This window comes from Festucalex cinctus, chromosome 20 (assembly GCF_051991245.1).
Source record: "Festucalex cinctus isolate MCC-2025b chromosome 20, RoL_Fcin_1.0, whole genome shotgun sequence".
NCBI classification, from domain to species: domain Eukaryota; kingdom Metazoa; phylum Chordata; class Actinopteri; order Syngnathiformes; family Syngnathidae; genus Festucalex; species Festucalex cinctus.
The window spans coordinates 13,071,471-13,089,785 of NC_135430.1; the positions used below are offsets into that span (position 1 = coordinate 13,071,471).

Below are 18,315 nucleotides of genomic sequence, written 5' to 3' on the forward strand. Positions count from 1 at the left end.
TGGCCCACTGAACAGGCCTTAACATGATGGAATATAGAAGACAACAATAATAGCGTCATGATCCAACTGCAGAAGATGTTGATGAGCGGAAAGACTGAAGCGTTTAGGGGTCAAAAAACTACATCACCTCAATCTTGTGCATTTGTGTTTCTTAATAAGAAGGAAAGCAGGAACCAGGATTCGAACACAGAACCTCACACAACTGTGAGGCAGACATGATGACTACTGAGAAAACACATATTAATAGTTAAGTGTTCAATGAAGCATCACTTAAAAAAAAACATTAGCAGTCATGTTAATTACGTTTTTTCGTGTCTCAAATCATTATTTAAAAAAAAAAGAAAGCGACAGATTTTACTCGTTTTAGTAGACATTGGACGTCACAACATTAGGCAGCCAGTCGGCCCACTCAACCAATCGCGTGGCTAGTCGGAGAAATGACGTCACCCGGCTAACCTATGATGTTACTCCGCGGGCGGAGCTCCACCGTAAGCTTCAGATTGAATGTGTCCAGTGTGTGTATTCGCCAAAGCGGGAGCGGAACGCGAGGAAGAAGCGGCCGAACGCTCTTCAAAACATACAATAATAATAATAATAATAAACGGCACTTATGTGGATTTTTGGCTCCCTCGCAGCGGATGTGGATTGAGTCGAGGTGAGCTCCGCCGAGCCTGCGCGCCACATTGGTGAGAGAGGAGAGGGGAGGGGGGACTATTTTATTGTCTGGGATGCGCATTTTCGGGAGTGGGGGTGGGAGGAGGACGCGTCCCGCGGTGCGTGTGCGCGGGGGGGAGTACTCCGGCTCCGGCTACAACATGGGCGTCTGGGACAATAACGACTCGCCTCCTTGTTGCCTCCTCTCTCCTCCGGCGTTGCCATGAAGACCGTTGCGCAGTGCAGCGCCAAACATCATAGCCGGATTTGGAATCGGCGGACATTACATAATACAGTCATCCTTGTCTAGCCCCCCATTTTTTTCTTCTTCTCCATATCTCCTCCACTCCTGTCAATGTAAGGAGAGTCGCTTTTTGGGGGTGGCGGGGGTCTGTGTCGTGGGCACAGATGAGAGGCAAAACATATCACCCGCCGCTGAAGTTGACAGCACCCTGGGAGAAGGATGCTGGCTTCGGCAGGAAGCTCAAGACCTACAGGAACCATACCAAGATAATAGCGCAGCCCGGCATCGTGATGAAAGTGCTGCGCAGGAAGCGGATCGTGCTGTTCGCGGCCTACTTCCTGCTCCTGGTGCTCACCATGCTCAACTTGGCCAACTACAAGTGGACCAAGGAGCCGCAGCCTTGCAGCCACCCCGTCAGGGGCGCCGCCGCCTACCAGGGCCGCTCGGACCTGCGCTATCTCTACAGGCCCTCGCTGGCCAAGAAGAGGCAGCTCATCTACGTGCTGACCACGTGGCGCTCGGGATCGTCCTTCTTCGGCGAGCTGTTCAACCAGAACCCTGACGTGTTCTTCCTGTACGAGCCCATGTGGCACATCTGGCAGAAGCTGTACCCGGGCGACGCCGTGTCCCTGCAAGGGGCGGCGCGCGACATGCTGAGTTCGCTGTACCGCTGCGACTTGTCCGTCTTTCAGCTTTACAACAGCCCCGGGGGGAAGAACTTCACCTCGCTGGGGTTGTTTGGCGCCACTCTCAACAAGGTGGTCTGCTCCTACCCCATGTGCTCGGCCTACAGGAAGGACGTGGTGGGGATGGTGGACGACAAGGTGTGCAAAAAGTGCCCGCCGCAAAGCCTCAGGCTGCTGGAAGACGAGTGCCTCAAGTACAACACGGTGGTCATCAAAGGGGTGCGCATTCTGGACGTCAACGTTCTGGCGCCCCTCATGGAGGACCCCTCCTTGGACCTGAAGGTGATCCACCTGGTCCGGGACCCGCGGGCGGTGGCCAACTCCCGCATCAAGTCCCGGCACGGCCTCATCCGGGAGAACCTTCAGGTGGTGCGCAGCCGGGACCCCAAACTGCGCCGGATCCCGTTCGTGGACCCGGGTCACAAGGCCAACAAAAAGGACGGCTCGGACTACCACTCCATCGGCGCCATGGAGGTCATCTGCGACCGCACCTCCCGGACGCTGAGGACGGCGTTGAACCCTCCCGGCTGGCTCAAGGGCAAGTACTTGGCGGTGCGCTATGAGGACCTGGTGGACAACCCGGTGAAGACGCTGCGCGGCGTCTACCGCTTCGCCAACTTGACGGCCAACCGCGACATCGAGGCCTTCGCCCTCAACATGACCGGCGGCTCCAGCTCGTCGTCTAAGCCGTTCATCGTGTCGTCGCGGAACGCCACCCAGGCGGCCAGCGCCTGGCGGACGGTGCTCAGCATCCAGCAGATCAAGCAGGTGGAGGACTACTGCCACCACTCCATGGCTGTGCTGGGCTACGAGCGCGTGCGGACCGCCGGCGAGGCCAAGGACCTCAGCAAATCGCTACTGACGCACTCCAAGCTGTGAAGACGCCGCCAAAGACGCCGAGTGGGAGCACCGCGTTCGGAATGTACCGCCTTTTTGAACGGCATCTGCGAGGACCGCTCGGTTTCTCGAAATACTGGATGCTGTCAATGCCGGGCTTAGCACTGACCATGGAAAAAAAAAAAAACTCTTAATCGCAGGGGTTCTCAAACTTTTTGCGTCCAGGGCCTTTTTAGAAATTTGTCCACCTTGCCAAATATCAATTAACTCATTTGCGCCCAAAAACGTATAAATATGTTCTATTTCAAATGTTTTAAGCATCCCAAAGACGTATTTATATGTTTAATGTTTTTTTCTATGCTAGAGCATACAGAAAGCTTTGATGCAGCCTCTCAACTGCAAAGAATGGTTAAAGAAATGGTAGTTATTACTAAACTGCCAACAGGTGGCAGCAGAGTATAAGAGATCAACCAGGCCATGTTGAAAAAAAAGCTCAATTACTCACAATTACTCAATAGATTTTTGAATAATGATGAAACTGCTATATTCTAATGCTAATTGCTGAAAAACAGACACAGATACAATTATTATTTTTTATTATTTTTTTCCTGATGAAAGAAGAGACTCATCTTTCTTTTGCTAGGTTTCATGTTTTTATAGCAATAGAACACAATATTCTGTCGGCCTTGCAAAATCAGTCAAAATCTAGTAAAACAGCCGTGAGCGACTTTCATGATATCAGATTATTATTTTGTTGTCTTAAGTGTCAATGACTGGTATCAGCTGCCTCCATGAGTATTGATACCTTAAAATTAAGGCTGGTGTTGGCCTAATACCGATAAAAATCTTCCATCCATCCATCCATCCATTTTCTTGACCGCTTATTCCTCACAAGGGTCGCGGGGGGAGCTGGCGCCTATCTATTATTCAAGACATAAGCATGAGTGGGCACTATTCTGTAAGGGATGTGCATGGTTTTGAATTCACCATCTAGTGAAAGAAAAATGTAAATAGCAACGTGACAACATTTCCCAAAAGTCTAGTTGTCACGGTCCACCAAAAATGTAGAAAATCAGACAATGGGTTTTGTAGTTTTGTATTCTTTTGTGTCTACAAAATTTGATTTTCAACATTTTTGTGCGATATTGATAGAAATTCTGGTTTAAAAAAACTTTTAATTAGCGTAAAAGAGTATAACATGATTATTTGGCAATATATCTCCTCATCCATTTCGTTTCATCTGCTACTTAGGGAACCCATTCTCTGATTGGTTGATGAGTTTCAGTTAAAAAAAAAAAATAAATCTCCAACAATAAGCTCGTGTGGGCCATAATTCTTTTCCAAGGCTTAAATAGCGCAACTGGAACATTCATGAGAAAATCAGTTTAGGCAATGAGCATTTTTGTGAATTCTTTTATGTAGAATTTTAGAGATGCTTGCTTGAGGTGCTCATTCCACAGGTCCTAGACGAAGGTGATTACATTTTGTACCAATTTTCCGATGCCGGTCACATTTACGAATGATTGTTCTAGAAAAAAGAACTACATTTTTGAAAAATACATCTTTTATTTCGCAAAAGAAATGTACTAGATCTGTAGTAATGCTTTTTATTTTAAAAACAAAGACTTGATTCATGCAGGTGGATGTAAGTTTATGTAACGAATCACAATCATATCAACACTTTTTACTCCAAATTATTTGGCGGACCCCCAAGCTACAGCTTACAGTCCCCAGTTTGAGAACCCCTGCTCATGTATCTTTAAAAGTGGATGTTATTTTTTTTTGAATGTTGGGAAGAAAAAAAAAAAAAGTTTTTCAGTCTCCATATCGTCTGTACAAGTGAACCTAGTGGACGAAAAAATGTTTAAGGTCAAAGACAATCAATACTATGTTTGAGTAGGCGACGTCGGATTAGTTCCTTTAACTACAATTGTTTTGTTATTCTTTCTTTTTATTTTTTTTGTCCTTGTGGGATGATGCACTGTGGACAATGTCTCGACCGCTTGTGGAGCTGCTAATCCTCCTCATCGTCGTCGATGTGAGCAGTCTTGTTTTTCCAATGTTTACAATCGCTCGCTTTACTCTCATCCGATTCTCACGTGACCTCCAGTGTGTGTGCGGGGTGGGCGGAGAATATCAAGTAAACAAGCAAAGAGTTACTACGCTTTTTGGCCCGTGTATTGATTTGGTATTGCATGCTTTACTTACACACCTCGTGGAGCTAAGTGACATTTAACACCAGAGGTTGCAGGGAGGAATCACACTCGGGTACACACATGGGCTGAGATACACATTCCCCAGTTTTAATATCTTGAGCGGGGCACACTTTTACCAGCAGACCAAATTTCCCTCCCTTATGATCAAAGTCAGCATAGGCCAGTTGTCGAACAAAAGTGGCTAAGTTGGAAATTTGTTAAAATTTTCAGAAGATTTTTCTATTATAAGAGACGTTACCTAGCAAGCTAATTCTGATAACGACAATGAGTAGTTGTAGAAGAAGAATACAAGAAGCTAGGCTAACTGTTAGCTTATCTGGTAACAAGCGTTCTAAAGCTAAAACTAAAATTTGGCCTCCTTCTTTATCTGTTTTTCAGAAGAGTTCTCTCTTGTAAAAGATGTTACCTAGCAAGCTAATTCTGATAACAACAATGAGTAGTTGTATAGGAATAATACAACAAGCTAGGCTAACTGTTAGTTAATCTGGTAACAAACCTTCTAAAAGCTAAAACAAAAATTTGCCGTCCTTGTTTATCTGTTTTTCAGAAGGGTTTTCTCTTGTAAAAGATGTTACCGAGCAAGCTAATTCTGATAACGACAATGAGCAGTTGGCGATGAAGAATACAAGAAGCTAGGCTAACTGTTAGCTTATCTGGTAACAAACGCTCTAAAGCTAAAACTAAAATTTGGCCTCCTTCTTTAACTAGCTTAAAGATTTAACATCACGATAAAGACAATGTTACATACTGATACACGGCAAAGATGCATTTAGCTAAATCAGGATTAGCAAACGGAAATATTGAACCGGTTTAGCATCTCCTATTGTCGGAGTGGTCGATTAATGATTGACACAAAATGGAGCGCACAGCGAAACGTAAGGTGTGATAGGTTTTAGCTCACAAATAAAATGTATTTATTATTATGATATATTTCTAAATGCTAAGCCTTTTTCGTGGTGTGGTCGAACAGAGAGAAGGGACCCCCCCCAAAAAAGGGAAAAAAAACATGATTCTGATGATCAAAGTGGCCCCGAAATGACACATGCAAAGTGTAATCTTGTCATTGTGTGTCTCCACAATGACAAGATTACACAGCAAAGTCTGAGGGAGATTTTTTTCTCTCTCTCCCTTCTTCGTCGTCTTCTCGCCAGCAGTTTATTCCCTCTTGCATTGAAACAGCCGTTTCACACTCCAGTGCCTCTAAATCGCTGCACTGACCAAAAAAAATCATCAGAAGGGAAAATTCATTCTTAGCACAGAGGATGGTTTTAACGCCTGATCTGATCTTTTATCAATTTGATTGGATCCGCGTAAAAAAACAAAAAAACAAGCTCCATCTAGTTTTTGATGTTGTCTAGGAAAATATGACTGGATGACTTTTGATTTCATCATCTCTCCTTTTTTAGACAGCAAAATTAGTTGACACGCTGAATCAACAGCGCCATAATAATGAAAGCTTATACCAATAAGATTAAACGAAACCATTAACCAACTTTGTACCGAATGCTGAAAATGTTAAGCAATTATTGTTTAGCATGTCCCTATACTGTGTATATATATATGCTTTAAGTCTCCAAAAAACATTCATACTGATGCAGTGCGGCAGCTAAATATCCACGTATGCCTGTCACACAATCGAAAGCTCACATTGGCCTCACAATGATCTCTTTGTTAAACGCCCTTAATAGAATTTAAATTTGGAAGCGTTTGGGTGTGTGCGCGTCTCACATTGTGCGAGATAGCTGCCCGCCCGCGTGCCTGTTTCCAGTCTGATGCCCCCGGCCCGGTGACCCCGTTCATCGTGGCGAGCGGGGCCTTTGCTTTCAGGGCGGCGGGTGCTGATAAGCTGGAGTCAGAGGTAAGACCTCCCCGGTGGGAGCCAATTGCATCCTTCCTGCAGGTGTTTGACATCTACTGTGATGGTGTCCTCACATACACAGCTGCCCTTTATCCTGCAGTAGGGAAATATAACATAATTGATTTCTCATATTGTATGATTGTGTTGGGCATATTTTTGGCATTAAAAAATATAATTATTTTTTAATTAAGTAATTTTTTTTAGGTGTGTTTTTGAATATTTGCTTCTTTTTTTGGTTAACTCAAATTAAATCAAAAACTAAAATGTTTAGAGTATTTCCATTTTAGGGAAGTGTTAATTTGTTTTATTCATGGCCCAAACAAACACTTTTTCAAGAGTTAGCTGCTTTTTCTTTGCCAGAAAGGACTGAAAAATGGAGAAAGTGTGGATTTCTTTGGCTTTATAGTGAAGTTCCGGTACTTGGGAGGAAGTCCTGCCGTGCAATTTTTGTTATGTTCTGGAGTTGGATCCCAAAAACGTACACACAAATAAGACTTTAACTAATTATTCGCATAACATCGAGAGGAGTAAAACAAACTTGACTAGACGAGACTGTATCGAGAATCACGAGACACTAAGCTAAGTTGGGCTGTGGAGGTGCACAGAGGAACATAGGTGACAATCCGACAAAAACACACACTTCTCAGACAGGCTAATATAGACAGCGAATCGATCTGATTGGTTATGGCTAGACATGTGGGTAACAGGACCTGACATAGAATTATCTGATTGGCTGTTGACCAGATAAAGAGATTAAAGATTCTTGACATCACATAGTTTCTGACATCACAGAGCGTCTTACCAATTGAAACTAGATGATAGTTACATCATTTCAAAACAGACACTTGACCTCACGGTCATGACCCAAACATAACCCTTGCATGGCCCAAGCATAGCCCTTGCATGACCCTAGTCATGACAGTGAACATAACCCTTACATGATCCTAGTAATGACTAACTATAACTCTTGCATGACCCTAGTTATGACAGTGAACATAACCCTTGCATGACCCTAGTCATGACCATGAACATAAGCCTTGCATGACCCTAGTCATGACAGTGAACATAACCCTTGCATGACTCTAGTCATGACAGTAAACATGACCCTAGTTATGACAGTAAACATAACCCTTGCATGACCCTAGTCATGACAGTGAACATAACCCTTGCATGACCCTAGTCATGACAGTGAACATAACCCTTGCATGACCCTAGTCAAGACACTTTTAAACTGGCTTTCATCGCCATTCTCTCTGCTTGTGTAGTCCCACTTGGCAAAATGACCTTCGATGTCAGTCGCAAAGATCAAGCCGGGCGCAATTTAGCAAGCATATATGATAAAGAGGTGAATTAAAGATGACCGTGCATACATTGGTAATTCAATTTAAAGCAAATTGCTCCTCTGTGGAGTTGGACTTTGGGGCTTAGAAACTTGCAAAAAGTGGCTAACATTAGCCATCCATTTTCAACTTTAATTTATTCTATCTCCCTCATTGAAGTAAACTGAAATTATCGATGAACAACAATCGAATTCAAATTCGAATAGCAATGTAGTAGAATGGAAATTTCAAATTGTAATTTAAAGAAACGAAAACAACTGTGCTTCATTTCCATGGTAGACAAAATGTAAGACCACAAGCTGTGTTACATCAAATATGACCCCAAATAAAATTAAAAAAGAGGCCGCAAGGGTTAAATTGAAATTCCGCCCTTGGACCTGAAGTGTAAATCCAGCCTTTGTGTTTAGTCCGGAGAGTCCATAAAGCAAAAATTATGTGCGTCTGTCTTACCAAGCGCAGCGCCCGGTCATGAGGCCATTAAGTGCTCCAATTGGATTAGATGAAATGTAATGGAGTCGGCAGAGGACTCGGGAGGGTTTTTCCCATTTAACTGCACGTCGACGCCGATGTTTAGTGTTGCACGTGTCAATAATAACAAACACTCACCAATGACTTCATTAGGTTTACCTGTTTCAAAGCCGACCAGTTCAAAGATAATCGTGCTCGGTTTTCTTCATGTTTATTGCATTTGCAGCGAACATATTGCTGCAAGTGGACTTTTTCATGGTACAGTACACCATTCACGAGAGGTCAAAAGAACCATTTTAGGCCAAATAAATAACAAAAAATATGTCTGGAGCCACAAATCATTTATTGTCAATTTTCTGACATTTTTGGCACTTTAGTGGACATTTTATGGTAATTTTTGGTATTTTTTTTTTTTTGACATAGTTACTTTTAAAATGTTTTATTTTCTGCTTTTTTTTTTTTAATCGTTTCTGAATTGTTTTTTTTTGTCAATTTTGTGGACATTTTATGGTAATATTTGGGATTTCTTCTTTTTTTGGACATTTTATAGTTCATTTTAAAATGTTTTATTTTCTGCCTTTTTTTAAATTAAGTTTCAGATTTTTGGGGAAATTTTGTGGACATTTTATGGTAATTTTCGGGATTTCTTCTTTTTGTGGACATTTTATAGTTACTTTTAAAATGTTTTATTTTCTGCGTTTTTTTTTTTTTAAATCAAGTTTCTGATTTTTTTGGGCAATTTTGTGGACATTTTATGGTAATTTTTGGAATTTCTTTTTTTTTTGACATTTTATAGTTACTTTTAAAATATTTTATTTTCTGCCTTTTTTAAATTAAGTTTCTCATTTTTTTGGGAGGGGGGGGGTGTGTGTGGACATTTTATGGTATTTGTTGGGATTTCTTTTTTTGGGGGGGAAATTTTGTAGTTACTTTTAAAATGTTTTATTTTCTGCCTTTTTTTTTTTCAAGTTTTGGATTTTTTTGGAGGGCAATTTTGTGAACATTTTATGGTAATTTTCGGGATTTTTTCTTTTTTTTTTTTTGACATTTCATAGTTACTTTAAAAATGTTTTATTTTCTGTCTTTTTTTTTTTTTTAAACAAGTTACTGATTTTTATTTTTATTTTGGTAATTCCAGAGACATTTTATGGTCATTTTCTGTCTCTTTAGGCTTTGTACATTTTATGGTTGCTTTTTGAACTCGTTTTTTTTTTTTTTTTGCCTCATTTGTTAACATAAAAATTGGTTTCAGTTAGTTTTTGTTTTTTAAAAAGCATTTTCGTTTTTATTGTATTTCGTTCACTTTTTTTTTTTTTTAAGTTTATTAGTTTTAGTTAACTAAAATAACCTTGCTTCCGTTGTGCTTTACCAGCCTGATGCTGGCTATGAGGTTCCATTTGTTTCCCCATCAGGGCACAGATCTGTTATCTTGAGTGACTTCTATGCTCTTGGTTTAAAATCAATAGTTGTTTGGAAATGAGAGCTTGCATCTTCCTAGCACAAGTCCACAACTTAATAAGGACGTTTCATTGCAAATGATTTTGACCTGAGCCATCTTGTGTCACATATTTTATAGCACTGATATGACGAAGGAAAGAGGCTGCAGAGACCTTGGCCCGCGGGCAAGGGGGATTTTCAGTACATGATGTAAATCCCTTCTCTGTGGGGAGTTTGTGGGAAACCTCTTCTATGATTGCGGAGATATGTCGCTTTGTCTGTTTGTTTGCTATTGCTCAAAGAATGAATCTGGTAAGATGTCGCGTTTTCTTACCAAAGCGCAAGCAAAGGCAAAATATGTTGTTTTGTCTTGTTTGTTTATCTTGCCAAAGCACAAAGAAAGGCAAGAAACCCAGCTGTCACGATGACCTCCTATGTTGACATAACAACAAAAAATGTTTCTAGCTTGAAAAATCTCCCAAAGCCCTCTAAAAGGCTTCCTCAGGACTTCGACTTTAAACTGCGGTTTAAAAACACCTTCTGACTGACTGCGCCTAATTAATCAATGCGGCACAAATGCCAATGATTGTTAATGAGATTGGGTCGTACCTGCATTTGCGGTGCAGTGCAGCAATGCAGAGGCGGAATACAGAATGCCCCTCTTGGGGATTTTTCCCTACAAATGCAATCGGGGAAAAGTGGCTGGCACAGACAAAAGCGATATTTCACAAGCCGCAAGCCGGATGCTGACGGATCAACTCACGATTGACGGACAACAGTCCAGATTGGAGAAAATCGTCTGGATGTGAGACTGCGTCCGCTCACAAATGGAACACTCAGATCTGTTCAGATCTACCGCAGCGTATTTACCTGCGACACAATCAGCACCCGCCTGCGTTTTGACCTTTTGACGCAATTTCAACAAAATCAGCCTCATCCTCCGCGCACATCACGCCAAGAAAATGTCAACCGGCTCAACCTTTGATTAGCGACAAACGGCGCCCCCGATTAGACTCGCTCGTCTGACTGCCAGTCATTATTGCCTCGCTTCGGGGCAGGGACAAAGGGGAAGGGGGGCTACTTGGAATGAAACAAAGTTTTGTTATATAATTCAGCGACCTATTGCATTAAAGTGTGGGGGTGCACCTGCAAAACCTACACCAAACCCATTTTTCTTTTTCCGAAACATGCTATTCATGTCGTGTTTGGATGTGGATACAGAGACCACACTAATCCAATATTTATACAACTAAAAACTTTAAAATTCAATGAATTTTAACCACCTTAACTCATTCAATCCCAAAAACATTTCGAAATATTTTGTCCTTCTCTCCCAAAAACGTGTTTAGACGTTTCTGTTTTTTTTAATGACAGATCATACAGAAGGCTTTGATGCAGCTTCTGACATGGTGTCTGCAGAGTATAAGAGATCAGCCACGACCATGTTGCAACAAGCTCTTTTTGTCAGTGTTTTCACCAGGAATGTGAATATTGACGATACTTAGCTATATTCTAATGTTAATTGCTGCAAAATGGAAACACATACAAACATTATTTTTTTTTCCTGATGAAAGAAGAGACTTTAATCTTTCTTTTGGTGGGCTCCGTGTTTTGATAGAAATCGAACATAATATTATATGGGCCTTGCAAAAGTCAAAATCCAGTTTAAAAAAAGAAAAAAAAAAAGGCTGGGGGTGAATGAGTTAAAATCCAGTCCAGTTCTGTCAAGTCAAGTCCAGTTCTGTCAAATCAAGTCAAGTTCTGTCAAGTCCAGTTCTGTCAAGTTCTGTCAAGTCAAGTTCTGTCAAGTCGAAATCATGGTTGTCCAGGCCACTTATCAATAAATCACTACATTGTTCATTTTCTGTCTGGTCAGTCTCCTCAATTTGGGTCCACATCTCTCACTCCACCCTCAAACCGTGACAAAAATATCTTCATTTTGGGCTTTTATTTTGAAAATGTGGTAATTTTGGATACATAATGTAGTATTTACTAGGGATGTAATGATATCCAAACATCACGATACGATATTATCACGATATGGTCACGATACAATAATTATCACGATATTGTGGGGGCGTTGGCGATATTTAAAAAAGATCACAATATTGTAAAAAAAGAGAACTCATACTAAAAAAAAGCACAATATTGGGCTTTTGTACATAACAGCAATGCATATGAACTATACAATCTCTAATAACAATATTGAGGCACTTCCTTGCTAATGCACACACATTGATCGCTTCACAAGCAAATTAGGTTCCCCTTCATCTGACAATTAACATTTTAAATATAGAAGGCAAAAACATCCCTAATAAAAAATACATTGCACTAATAAACTAGCCACTAGAGGGTGCTAGAACTGCACAAACGGAAATCAACCTGACTTTTTTTTTAACAGATGTGTTCCTTTTAAATATTGTGAACATGACGACAACGATATTGTGGCAGTTTTAATATCACGATGTCACGATATTGTCCTTATTGTTACATCCCTAGTATTTACTAGGGGTGGGAATCTTTGACTGTCTCACGATTCGATTCTGATTTTTGGGTCTGCGATTCGATTCAGAATCCATTTTTGATTCAAAACGGTTTTCGAATGATTTCTGCTATGTGCAAAGAATCGTCATGATCTACTCCAGTCTGCTTTGCAAGACAGAGTGACAAATGGAGACATTAAAGTGTCTTTATTATTATTATTATTATTTTGGTACACCTGACTATTACTGTTGTTGTGTCTAATGTTCTTTTGTCCCACTTTTCAACTGCAATGTCGTGTTTTTTTTTCTGTCTATTTCAACCGACTGACTGAGACAAACCCCGCAGAGTGAGTCCGGGTTCTCTTCATTAAAATCACATTGGTTAGTGAACTCCTTAATTAATTAGACGGCCGGGGGATGCCGGGCTGTGGCGAATCCCAATCCACCCTGTTATCGAGTGCGCGCTGCTTACTCAAGTTGAGAGTGCGTGCATGTGAACGGTCCGACAGGTGTTGACATCATATGGAGAAGCAGATGTTTATATTCGGTGTATGTGAGTTCACAAACAGATGTTTACGTGATTTGTCATAAACGTGTATATGTGAGCGGGCAAACAGATGTTGACGCGCATTTGACGCAAAATGCTCGCGCAACCGACGGCAGTTTATTTATTTGCAAACGATGCAAAGTAGACAAGCTAGAGGGAAGAAGGAAGAAACGGCGACAGAGGAAGTAGGGTTGTGCATTTTGCATTCATGTTTGTGTATTTATAGCAACTGCTGAAAGATTAGAGCAGACGATGTGGTGTAAAGTTAACGACAACCAGATCCCTCAAGCCTAACCAGCCTCGTTCTGACCTTGCTTGGATCAGTTCTAGTCATCTGCAGTCTTTTTTTTCCTTTTTTTTCCTCTTTTTTAGTTTTGTGCTGAGCTCCACTCTGATTTAAAAAAAAAAAAAAAAAACAGTCCAGGATGATGCAGCGCAGTGCACTTTTCTCCCTCGCTGCCGACTCATGTAGGCTTTTGGGCAAAGTTGCTATTAATAACGCTATGATGCGGAAGTCATTGCTTTCGGGGCTTTACGAAAAGCCTTGTCCAAGCACAAATTGCATACCTATGAGGTACAGAAAACAAACGAGACAACTTTGTGGAGAGGAAAGTTGTGCTTGTTCAATACAATACATCCCTTATGGTATCGGACAAACAAAATATCTCTATCATCTGTACGTACAGTAAACAGATTTTGACGAATAATTGATGAATCAGATTTAAAAATATGTTTTGATTCAAAACACAATCAGTCTGCTTTCATAGAGAACAAAAGAAATCTGAGACTATGTAATGTCAAGTCTTTAAATGATTAATCAATACTCAAAAATATTTATGGATTCATTTGATAATCGAGTTGTTGTCCATTAATTGATGCACCTTTAATATACATGCATACACACATACATATTGTTATGTTCTGGATTTCGATCCCAAAACCAGAGGTGGGTATTCCAGGTCCAGAAAGTAAACACCCTGACATGGAATTATCTGATTGGCTGTTGACCAGATAACGAGATTAAAGATTCTTGACATCACATAGCTTAAGACCATTTGAAACTAAATGCCTGTTACATCAGTTCAAAACAGACACTTGACCTCACGGTCATGACCCAAACATAACCCTTACATGACCCAAACTTAACCCTGGCATGACCCAGTCATGACACATATATACTGAATACTGTACAGTATAAATACATTAGGGGTGTAACAAAAAACGATTCAAATCTGAAAATCGTTTTAGATTTGACAAACTGAATCGAATCCATACATGTTAAAATCATTACATCTGTGAATTGTATGGCACCTGATGTATTGCGATAAGTATCGAATCATCTTTTATGAGAGATGGACACTATATATGAATTGGTGATTTAAATGAGTTTTTGATTGTTTCTTTGAATTCTAGTTTGGGTTTTGGAGTGCTTTTAAATGATGTTGCGTATTAATAACCATGACAAAAGCTACAGCCATATCGCAATTCCACTGAATTGAACAGTTTCGAACCAAAACAAATCGTTACATTTTAAATCGTGATACTCTTCAATCATATCGTACGCCATGTATCAAGAATCATATTGAACCATCTAATACGGAGAGATGCACATCCCTATTTATATGTATTTGGGATAAGACACAAATTGTATCTCAAATTGTTGCTCACAAGTCATAGCGAAAAATCATATCTCGAAAAACTCGGTCCGATACTTACATCTCGTGATGTATGTGAACGGACAGGCAGATGTTTGCAGTAGTAACTCAACATTATTTATCACTCATGCCCTCTTTATAGTCATTGAGTAGCAGGTGTAGTCCACTCCACGCTCGCTTGTTTTTACATGTTTGGCCATAACAAGTCAGTGGTGCAGACTTAACTGCAAATGAGATGTCATGCGTGAGTTGTGACGATGAACCAAACAACACTGCGAGATGCCGTTTGTCAACCTGCAGCCTTGCAAAAAAAAAAAAGACCAATCCATATATAGTCACTGCAGAATGGAGGTCATTTCCAGCCAAAGCTTAGAGCGAGAATCCACAGTGTGTATGGTTTATTACTTGAGCCGGTGTAAAAATAAAATTGGCAGAGCAGTGCGTGTGAGTTAGTGAGTGAGATTGTGTGCGTGCGTGCGTTAGCAGGTGAATCTGATGTTCGTGTATGCTTTGAATTGATGCTCATGTATTGGAGATTAAGTATTTTTTGGGAGGTAATTTTTTCGAACCACTACATTTGGCACAGAGATGGATTAACCCACTCGACAGATGCCCACATGTTCTCATTTTGCCTGCATGAAAATTATAATGAGAAAAAATAAGAATAGATATCGCACCTCGTCTTGAAGCTGAGCCATCAACCCACAAAATGGATATTTATAATGAACAGTGTGAAAGTATGACTTGTAATTATGAATCTGTAAATGACACATCCACAACGGCACAAGAATCTTACACCAAAATCAAAATTATTTACACATTTCTGAGGCAATGTCAATAGAAAGCATGTCAAGACCGAGTGACGACTCGAAAACTGAACACGCTTCACCATCTTCTCTCAAACCTCCCGTGGAGGCTTTCCATTATTAGCAAGGCCAGATTAAGACGCATCAAATATACATGAAAGGTTTCCCCTGCTTTGAACCCATCACAGTGGGGAACAGAGCACACACCATTAGCGAGGCTAAGTGGGCAGATTCCCGGCACCCTGGGACCGAGTTCGGCACACGGGTGCACCGCAGAGGTCAACCCACACCCCCCTTCCGGTTTAGGGTGCATTACCGCCATCGTCGTCGCCCCACCTGCTCCTTCTCCGCTTTGAATCCAGGCTGTCGCCTCGGTGAGAGGAAGAGATTGTTCTCATCGTGGAGGTGCTGATGAAATTTTGAGGGCAAGTGATGAATTATTTAGGCCGGGGAGGATTATGAAAGCGGTTTCTTGGCACGTTGCTGCAGGGGATGAATCGATATGAGAACCCCCTTCAGCCCCAGACACCACCAACAACAAAACTGCCCCCCCCCCCCTCCCCCTCCTTTTGCTTCTGCAATCATACAGCAAATGACAGTTGATTGGTCGCCGATTCTTCTTGTGATAAAGAGCTACAAGCCAAATAATGTGAACAAAGAATGCCGGGTGTAGTACTTTTTAGCACCGGTTAGTTGGACCCCACAGTGCTGTCATAGCTTAATGATAGATCTTGACATATTAAAGTCGACGTACTACTGTTGAATGATCGCCAATGATTCTTGTAATAGATCGAGAAGCCAAGAAAAATGACCACCAAAATCACTATATACTAATTGAATTTTTGGATATCTCTATTTGGGTGCTAAGTGGTAGAGATGCTAAAGGAGCTAGACACAGTCCAGGGCAGAATAGAACACACTACCGTTAATTGGTCATTACACACAATTCAAGAAGAAAATAGCAACAAACTAGATGTACTCATTTGGCTTTTGACACCCCGCAGGTGTGAATAAACCAGTGATACAGTATGTAGGCTACAAGGCTAGCTAAAAGAGAGGAATTAGCATAACAGCAACAAACCAAAACAAAAGAACACCAAATACCAAATGTACTAATCCGTTCCTTGTCTCCTCTAGTTCTGTACAAACCACAGTAGGGTGGTATTTATTGTAAAAGTTGTGGACAAACAACAGAGGTATAGTACCTCAAAGGTAGAGCTAGATGTGCTTGAGTCATAAATCGTATAGCATGGTTGATTGGTTACGGATTCTTCTGGTAAAAGAGGCACATGCCAAAAAGAAAGAAAATCAAAGTCAGTGTTCATGTTTTGCATCTAACAGTAGGGTATCAACCACAGCGATACAGGAAACTACGGCCATACAGCATACTAGAGGTATCAGTCACTGAGTCTTCCTGGGGTTTTGTCTGCAGAATGTCTTCTTTATTTTTTTTACGCTAGATATACACAAAAAGACGACCGTGGGTCTCATTCCAGGTAGTGTTCAGTTACATAATCACGTTGCTCCCTTCCATGAAGATATGATTTGATGGAGTTGATTTGCAGTCCTGAGCCTCGGAGGCTTTCAAGACTGAATACGTAAATGACCATCTCCCTGCGTTGATTGTCCCATGGCGAGTTGGGTCCATTTATCTCTCTGTGACTCCCACCTCCCTTCCCCTGGAGAATCATTAAATCCTGTTTTTCCCTCCCTCCCATCTGGGAATGTTGTTTTCTCCACTCTCCTACCTTTACAAGAAGGGTTTGAGTCTGATAGCTTCAATTTCAAAGCACCGATCAAAGGTGAACTGGAAGAGGTTTAATGCAACGTCGCCATCATCATCCACAAGATGGACAAGAGTGTATGACTCCGAACTGGAGACATATTACGTTTGCATTTCCACTCTGCTGGTGTTCCGTTTCCCACCCCGAAAAGTCTGACCTACATGTCCTTGCTCGAAGCTACGCCACGCATCTTTCATCGTGAGCTAGGCCCCGTCAGATCCGCATATCAGAAGATTTTAATGGTCCCAAGATGGTGTCAGGAACAGAGAGAGAGTGAGAGGGAGAGAGCGAGAAAGTCTCTGGAATGAACTCATGGCGGAATGAACCAAATGTACTCCCGTCTCTCACGGTTGCAGCATAGCCTTACTAGTACAAAAGACAAAGAGAGGTAAAGTCAACCCCAGTTGAGATCGTGACTGATTGATTGATTGATTGATTGATTGATTGATTGATTTGTTGAAATCGCGGGAGTACAGAAACATTTAGAACCTACAGGACCTACAGGAAGGCCATAGCCAAAATTCGACCCTAGAACCGTCTAGTCCAACAATGCTGCCTTTTCTACATTTGACCATGATGCCTTCCCTTCTTTAAAACATATTCATCAGGCTCTCCTTCCAACGCTGCTAATTATTCAAGAGGCATCGAGATGAAATTGTAGCATGCTAAAAATATTGGCGCTCTGAATAAGTGGCGTCCACTTGGAGTGATTGAGAGGCAGCCGAGGGGACGCGAACTAACTTGGATTAATTGGCACGCTCGGCTTCCAAACAAGGGGCCCTGCAACAACACAATGAGTTGGCGTCCTCGAGATGCGGCACACACAGATTTAGCCCCATCAGCTTCATCCTTCAACCCTCATTACCACTCCCTCCAGTCCTTGGAGGACTCGGCAATCTGAAAGCATTGTTCATCTACCGGCGGAGTGGCGAAGTACGCGCGCGTGCACCAGTGGCACCTCATGTCTGTTTTATTATTCATACTCATGTGCGGATCCTCTTTCAGCCCACGGACACCTGCCAGAGAGACACACGGCACATACTGATGTTCTCCTGCCTCCGCGCGACGCCAGAGACCATTCTCGACAAACTACATTAATAACGTTGCTGTTTGACTTGTCCTTTATGTTTAGTCATAAGAGTAGTACGATTACAAGGTGGACTATGCTACATCTGGACTGGTCGTCGATGTATGCCTACGATGTGAACCACTATCCTTGCAATGTCTCTGAATAGATACTTAAGAGTTAAGGCCCGATTGGTTGTCCCTGAAAGTTCATCCTAACTGATTATCCTCCGGT

General features: G+C 41.7%; 1 protein-coding gene and 1 long non-coding RNA gene across 2 annotated transcripts in view; one reads left to right on the top strand and one right to left on the bottom strand.

The window, feature by feature from the left end:
* Positions 1-490: 490 nt before the first annotated feature.
* Positions 491-4,583, top strand: chst2b (carbohydrate (N-acetylglucosamine-6-O) sulfotransferase 2b). Its single transcript, XM_077508799.1, has one exon. The coding sequence runs from the start codon at positions 1,063-1,065 to the stop codon at positions 2,461-2,463; it is 1,401 nt and encodes a 466-aa protein (XP_077364925.1). The 5' UTR covers positions 491-1,062; the 3' UTR covers positions 2,464-4,583.
* A 120-nt stretch (positions 4,584-4,703) lies between these two features.
* Positions 4,704-18,315, bottom strand: part of LOC144009209 (uncharacterized) — a 48,242-nt gene continuing 34,630 nt past the window's right edge. Inside the window, exon 4 of the long non-coding RNA XR_013280862.1 lies at positions 4,704-6,589. This is a non-coding gene — a long non-coding RNA (uncharacterized LOC144009209). The remainder of the gene's footprint in view (positions 6,590-18,315) is intronic.